The sequence below is a fragment of the Lichenostomus cassidix genome, chromosome 20, assembly GCF_008360975.1.
Source record: "Lichenostomus cassidix isolate B80296 chromosome 20, HeHo_3.0, whole genome shotgun sequence".
Lineage (NCBI taxonomy): Eukaryota > Metazoa > Chordata > Aves > Passeriformes > Meliphagidae > Lichenostomus > Lichenostomus cassidix.
In genome coordinates this window covers 13,264,234-13,272,052 of record NC_139500.1, presented here as the reverse complement: position 1 = coordinate 13,272,052, position 7,819 = coordinate 13,264,234, and the positions used below count along the sequence as shown (strand labels likewise).

General features: G+C 53.4%; 1 protein-coding gene across 1 annotated transcript; it reads right to left on the bottom strand.

Annotated features, from left to right (window-relative positions):
* Positions 1–1,100: 1,100 nt before the first annotated feature.
* On the bottom strand, positions 1,101–7,276 carry AAR2 (AAR2 splicing factor). Its single transcript, XM_085079140.1, has 3 exons — positions 6,471–7,276; positions 4,730–4,959; positions 1,101–2,218 (listed from the first exon to the last, which is right to left on the bottom strand). The coding sequence occupies exons 1-3, from the start codon at positions 7,201–7,203 to the stop codon at positions 2,051–2,053; spliced, it is 1,131 nt and encodes a 376-aa protein (XP_084935266.1). The 5' UTR covers positions 7,204–7,276; the 3' UTR covers positions 1,101–2,050.
* Positions 7,277–7,819: the final 543 nt, after the last annotated feature.

Here is a 7,819-nt window from a genome sequence, read left to right as displayed (position 1 = left end):
TGCACGGTGACTGCAGGACCAGTGCAGCCATGGGGGTACCCAGCTCACACCACTCTGATTGCTAAGGGCTCAGCTTTACCTGGGCTAAGCAGGGCTCTGCTCCAGCCCAGCCCGCAGGGGAAGCACAGCTCAGAGGCAGGAATGGTGCCAGTCTGCCCCTGACACAGCCCTGGCAGCTGGGCAGCTCTCCCCAGGAGCAGGAGGTGGATGGAGCTCATGCCTCAGTGCCCCTGCACAACTCTACTGACCCCAATGCGCAGAGCTACAAACTCATTCCCAAATTCGACTTCATTGGCTTGCAGCAATGTGTATTTACACACACACGGCCTCCTTTTGCCTTTCAGGTAACAACGTTCATCTCAGCTGCAGGAAGGGGCAGCATTATCACCTAAGGATTTGGAAGGGCAGGAAAATATTCCTCTATTCCATGTTGCCACTTGTCTTTTATACATACCCTCCTTCCTGCTGATTCCCACTCTTTCCCCCCCCAAATTTATATCCCCACCTTGTAGACATCCAACAAGCTGCTATGTGCCCACTTCCCTTTCCCCTCAGTGTGCAGTGAAATCCTGTAAAGCAGTTGGATTCTGAGCACCTCCATCTGTATTTAGCTGAAGGTTTGCTGCTTGTTTCGTGCCCCAGAGGGACAGTGGCCCCAAGGCCTGGCTCCTCCCCACCTGTTTTGTGGTCTAGCAAGAGATAATAATGGGAGATAAGAGATATAAGGGGGTGTATAAAAAGGAGGGACAGGGACATTTTGTAAGGTCAGATAGTGACAGGAACAAATGGAATGGTGTCCCTCTGCCAGAGGGCAGGGATAGGTGGGATATTGGAAATACCGGGGGTGTGGGGTGTACCAGTAAGGGTGGGCAGGCCCTGGCACAGAGTGCCCAGAGAAGCTGTGGCTGCCCCTGGATCCCTGGAAGTGTCCAAGGCCAGGCTGGACAGGGCTTGGAGCAACCTGGGATAGTGGGAGGTGTCCCTGCCATGGCAGGGGGTGGGACTGGATGAGCTTTAAGGTCCCTCCAAATCAAACCAGTCCGGGATTCTACAACTGGCTGTCCCAACTACAACCTTGCAATAAGAAAAAAGCACCACAATGGAAGTACAATTTTATTCTCTTTTCTCAGCTGCTAAAAGTGCAGTTCATCATGGGAACCTGATCATTACAAACTTAATTTTCAGTCACTGTTCCTGAGCAAAAATAAAGTATTTCCAATTATAACAAAACAGAGGATCCAGTTCATGTGGAAATATGACCTTTTATCTCATGCTGGTTCTGCTCTTTAAGACGTGAGTGACTACAGTCCAGTAACTGTTTCTTGTCACCAAACTGTTCACTGTCTTCTACATCAGGCAAAACAGAGTGTCAGCAGTAAATACAAAAGGGTTTAACAGAATGGGAAGAACAGGAATGAGACACTGAGGTATTGGGTGTATGAAATGGGAGGAATTTTGCTGTGGCTTTGAGCCACCTCCCCAACAGATCAATCACAGAGAGCACCACGAGCATCTGACCCAGCAGTGAAACAGCTGTGGTCACATCACTGCAGCACAAGCCCAGAAGAGCTGAATTTCAGTTCACAGTCTGGGTTTGGGGCTGCCAAAACCAGCCAAGACCACCCAGTGGGCTTACAACCCTGAGCTACAGGTGCTCTCCAAGCAGGGCATCAGCTGCAGCCCAGCAGGAATGGGAGCAGGGATGCAGAGGACAGCTGAGTGCAGGAGGATCTTGGCAGTATTAGATTCAGGGTTGGACTCCACGATACTGAGATGTCTTTTGCAACTTAACTTTGTATGTGGTTTGTGTTCTAAGAGGAGATGCTGCAGAAGGGCTGGGAAAACCCCAAGATGTCCAAAGCAGCCAGGTGGTAACACTTAAACCCCTCTGGTCTCCTCACAAAGTTCAGCATCCTCCTGGGTTTCCCACATCTGCTTCTCCAGCAGAAAGAGGATCAGCTTCAGAAACAGCCTTTAAGAAGCTGGCAAGGTTGGAGGAGAGAATGAAAGGTAATTTTAAAAGCTGTTCAGTCCTAAGGGGGCCTTTAGCTCAGTCCACCTGCACACCCTGAGGCAGCTCCACCACCACAGGGGCACAGTCATCAGGCTCTGCCTCAAAGTCCCACTTGAACTTCTTCGTGAGGTGAGCCTTGAACTTTTCAGCTTTTTTCCTCAGAGTCTCATCCACAGCAGAGCTGCATGTGCAGGAGAACAGCACCTGAAACAAAGAGCAGAGGTCAGAAAGAGCTCACCTGGGCATCTCCTCCTTACACAGACACCAGAGAGCACCAGGAGGGAGCCAGGTTAGGATCTACCACTAGGACTACTCCAGCTTTGGGGGGGACTCCCAACCAAAGCCCATACCTCTCACCCCACAGCCCAAGCCCATTCTACCTTCACACCTCTGAGTCAGCACCAGAAATATCTGCACTCAGGTAAGAACTTTGTCTGACGCAGGAGTGTATTTGTAACTAAATTTGTACCATGGAATTCTGAAATACGCCAAAGTGCGAGCTAAGGAAAATGTCTTAGCAGAAGGAATTAAAAAAAATAAAATACTAGTAGCCAAATTTCCAGCAAGTGTCCAAAAGGACAACAGATAATTGCACACATCGTTTCCATGGGTAGAGACCTCCCACAGTATTTTTGTAATGTGAAGTGGTATTACCAAGACTTTTGGATACAGAGGAAACTTGATGAAAAGACTTGAATGTAAGAGAGGAATGGGAGCTCTCTGGACAAAGTCTGATTATCCCCAGCACAGCCATTCCCTTGTGCACAGGGTGCTGAAGTCTGGAGGAACCTCTGTCTTCCATCCCCCAAACACAAACCTATTAATGTGTCACAAATTCACAGCTTCTGCTGGCACCTCAGAGGGAAAGCATCTGTGTGTGATTAACACACAGATCATTTAGCCCCAGAGCCCAGCTCTTATCAGCCTGATTCTGCTCCTCCTGAACTTGTGATCCAGAACTAATTCCCATAAAAAGAAATCTCCTCTGGGGAAAACACAGCCTCTTATTTGGGAGAGACCTACTAAAAGCTGGATAAAACACTGACAATGAGCAGCGAAGTTTGTTGCTTTGCGGATGAACATTTGCCTTTTCCTTGCTCATTCTACTGGAAAACTGCCTCTTTCTAACAGAACTCTTATATAGCAATGCTGCTGGTAGGGCAAAAAAGGATTAAAAGATTATACTTCCCACTTCTTCTCAATGAACTGCAATTCAATTGGATATTTCATCAATATTTTTTTTCTTTAAGCACTGGTAGGGCTGCACGGTCAGTGGTGGTTGTGCTGTGCCCTTCCTGCCTTGGATCAAACTCCAAAATTGAAGTTGCTGCTTTCAGAGCTGAGGAGGAGCTGAACAGACAATGCCCTCCCCCATAGCTCTGAGCAGCTGCCCATGGCCAGCTGGGGCAGAGAATTCTGATGTCTGCAAGTGAAGTCAGGGGTAAGGCAAGGCCCAGAGCTTCCCTGGCACTGCTCCGGGGAAATCCCATGGGAGCAGGAAAATTGAGAACTTTGAGTGAGGAAGAGCTCAGTTTGCAAGGCTTTTCTTTGTCACTGGGAATGTGGTGGCTCCTGGCAGGGCTTAAGGGTGATCCTGACACCAGCACAGCTCCTGCTGAGAGAATGAAACACAGACTGATGGAGCCCAGCGGTTGACAAGACTCAGGCGGCCACAACCAGCTATAAGGGTGCTTCCCAAATTCCCCTCAGGGGGAATGCATGGCTGGTTGCCATATTCTGGGTGCTGCTGTGAACGGCCAGCACTGCTCTGAGTGTGCTGCTAACAGAGCTGGGCTGTCCAGTCCTGCAGCAGGATGGAAAAAATCTACCAGCAGAAATAAAATATAAATGAAAAAAAACCCCCAAGACTTGCAAGAATTCAAATTCAAAACTCTGAAATTCACTTATTGCTTCCCATAACATCTTACCCAGCAATTAAACCCAAATGCCTCCACCCTCCCCAAACCTACAGCAAGCACTTGGGGTTAACAAGGAGAGGAGTGGAACTGTTCCTTGGGAAAGGAGAGGGCACCAAACTGCATTGAGCTCCTGCAGCACAACTGCCCACAGCTTCCTGCAGGGCTGGTTTGCATTGTTGAGCTTTATCAGTGTGTCTGCTTTGGGCTTTTTTTTGTAAGCTAAGCTTTGCTCAGCCAGTTTGCTGCCCTGCCAGTACGGTCACAGTCAGTGGGAGTAACTGGTTTCACTGGGCTCAGACACAGATCTGCCCTGCCTGTCTCAGCAGAAGCTTTTGCATTTTGGAATAACCACAAATTCCCTTTGGATAAGCACTTGACTGCAGGAAATCTTCAGCTGTGCTACCAGGAATGGAAAAGCTTCTTAACTACTATCACCAGCCTTAGCTCAGTAAGATTTTGCTAAACTGTCCTGCATACTGAGCAAACCATTCCAGCTACACAAAAATCAGCACCATCAGTCCTTTATGCCAAAGCTTTTTGTGTTGTTTTTTCTTTTCAAGAATGAATTGCATTTTGGAAAAATTAAACATCCTGTACTCCCCCAGCCTCTCTTGTAGCTGGTCAGCTCAATTTCTTGTTGAACAACACAGGGAAAAAGTAAAAAAAAAAAACCAACATCCCCACGTGCTTGGACAGGCTCCCATCTCCCACACATCTTACTTCCTTTGGCAGCTTCTCCCCAGATTTGATGCCCTCCCTCCCACTCCCAGTTTTCAGGGGACAGCCAGAAACATACCTGTAGGGTGCTGGTTAAAAAGTTGTCGTGAGAGACAATGTCCACAAAAAAATCTGCTGGGATCTCATTGAGCTGGTGATAGAGCACAGAAATGAGGTTGATGTAAAGGTCTTGGTACTTCCCTATGGCCTCCTCTGATCGGCACAGGATGTTCAGGAGTCTTTTCCAGTGCTCAAAGGCATCGTACACATTCCCAATCAGGAAGCAGATGAAGGCAAACTGCAACTCAGCTGGGTGGGTTCAGAGAAGGGAAACAAAACAAAACATAGATAAGACTAAACAGATATTCAGGGAATGTGTCCTCCCCAAAGCTCTATAAATGATTTACAAACTCTGGTTTGGTTTTTGGGAGTGCATTCATATTCCAAACACCGACCCTGTGCTGATGCTGTGCTCTTCAGCTGGAGCAAAGCGAGCAAAGCAAAACAGAACGGGGCAGGTCACCTCTAACTGTGATTATCAGCACTGGAAAGAGCAAGCAACAGCAAGCAACAAACCCAAACATCAAGCCAGGCCCTGCTGTTATTCTGTGAGCATTCAGCTTGCCTGTGCTGAGTGTACAGAGCCACAGGCAACTGCAAATGCCACTGTCCTGGAATGCTGGGAGGGATCAGCAGTACATCAGCAAGTGTGTTCGCCTTGTTGAATTAAGGGTTCATCACACTGGATGCTTGGCATCAGCTATTTTGCCACCGTTCCCTAAAGCAATTTGTTCTCTCTACAGTTGTCTTTGATAATTTTGAAAAAGAGTAAGTTGTATAATGTTAGAGTACTTTAAAAAGAATAAGGGAAAAACAAAGGCTTATTCCAAATGGGGATTCCAGTTGGGAGAGCTTGTCCCTTCTTCCTGCAATGAAACAAAACCCTGCTCCAGGATCTCCAGAGACTCAGTATTTTTTGTATTGTAAAATAGGCTGGGGACTTGAGACCCGGGATGTCTGGTGTCCCCACAGCATGGCTGGCACAGCCAGGACACTGCCACTATCACCAGCAGCACATGGAGCCACACGGAGCTGTGCTGCCACAGTGCCGGCCAGGGAGGGACCCATCACTGCACCAGTACCTCCCCAGCCAAACAGCAACAAGGGTCTGGCGGTGTCCAGCTCCACTTGATGCTCCCAGGACTCTGAGATCCATCCTCAAGAGGTTCGCTCAACAGGTAAAGTGCCAGGCACCAGGGCCACCTGTGACTGCTGCTTTTGACTTAATCTGGGGCAATCTGGGCTCCAGCACCATGTCCTCACATGAATTACCAAATGTCCTAAGCTGAGAGAGACCAACAAGGATCATCCAACCCAACTGCTGTCCCTGCACAGACACCCTAACAATCCCACCCTGTGCATCCCTGGCAGTGCTGTCCAAATGCTCCTGGAGCTCTAGCAGCCTCAGGCTGTGCCCATTGCCTGGGGAGCCTGGGCAGTGCCAGCACCCTCTGGGGCAAGAACCCTTCCCTGATCTCCAACCTAAACCCCCTGACACAGCTCCAGCCATTTCCTCAAGTCCTGTGCCTGTCACAGAGAACAGAGATTGGAGCTGCCCCTCGGGAGGAGCTGCAGACCTGATGAGGTCTGACCTCAGTCTCCTGCACGCAACGGGAACAGCCCCTACGGCTGCTAAAAACTCCAGCAACTCCTGTCCTGCACTGAAGAGAGACACCTCAGGGCGCTAGGGAACACGCACAGGTTCCACCCCGCAGCCGTCGCTTTGAAGAGAAATTTCTTTAGCCCCGGGCGGTGCTCACCGAGCAGGCCCAGCGGCCGGTCGGGGTAGCGCTGCTCCATCACCCGCTGCAGGGCGTAGCTCAGGTCCATGCTGTGCCGGGTGATCTCCTCGGGGGTGGCCCCGTCGGGGAAGGCCTGCCGGGGCAGCTCGGAGAAGCGGATCTGGGTGCCGGCCCGCGGCCGCATGCGGGGCAGCCGGGCCAGGCCCTCGGCGTAGCTGCGGCACTCGGCGCCCAGCGGCGGCCGGCCCTGCCCGGCCCTGTCCCGCGTGTGCCGCCCCGCCGCCTCCGGCAGCACCTCGGCGAAGGCGCAGATCTGGCCGCTCTCGGGCTGCAGCTCTTCGGCCGCCGCCTCGCTGATGAAGTTGCTCAGCGACACCCACTTCTTCAGCGTCTCGTAGGGGTAGGGCCCCAGGAAGGGGTCCAGCTCCTGCAGGCGCTCCCGCAGCGCCTCGCCCTGCTCGGGGGGCTCGGGCCGCACGGCCTCGCCCGAGGGGTCCCAGCGCAGCACCCGCACCTCGCGGCGCCGCAGGCTGAGGAAGCGGCCGGAGCGCGGCCCCGCGTCCCGCCCGCCGGCGCCGCCCGCGCTGCAGTGCACGAAGTGCAGCCCCGGCGGCACCATCTTCACGCCGCGGAACCGCGGCCCCACGGCCCACGCGCTGTAGTCGATGCCGAACTCGGTGCCCTCGGGCACGTCCAGCACCACCACGGCCGCGCCCTCGAAGAAGAGCTGCCGGGCCAGCTCGGGGTCCATGGCCGGGCCGCTCCGGCCGCTCCGAGCGGCCCTGCCCGGATATCCGGGACCGGCGGTTCCGGCACCGAGCGGGAGGAGCCTCCGCGCTGCCCGGCCCTGCCCGAGAGCGGGGCGGTGCCTGCGCTGGGCTCCCCGGGCCGGGCTGGCCGGGCTGGCACTGTGGCCGTGCCCAGCGGGCCGTGCTACCCGATCGCCCCCGGCTCGGTGCCTGCCCGGTTCATGTCCTCCCTCCGCGCATCCCCAGCTCGCTCCCTCTCCGCCCATCCCCAGCTCGCTCCCTCTCCGCCCAGCCCACTCCCAGCTCCCAGAGTGCCCGGACAGGCGCTGTTCCCCTTTGCTTCTCCGTGGCTGGCGGCTGCTCCCCGCTGACCCAATGCCCCAAAGCCGGTCCACAGTCCCCCCAGCTGGCTGCCTTTCACCTGCGCCCCTCGTGCTCCCAGCCCTGCAGCGGGACAGACGGACAAGTGCCCTGCCTGGGACTGGTGGATGGAAAGCCCCCGGGGAAAGACACACGGGGACCCTAACTGTCACACACAGACCCTTGAGCAGGACAAACACTGTCCCAGCACCATGTCCTCCCTCCCAGGAGGACAGGCAGAATCGGGCTTCCCGGAGA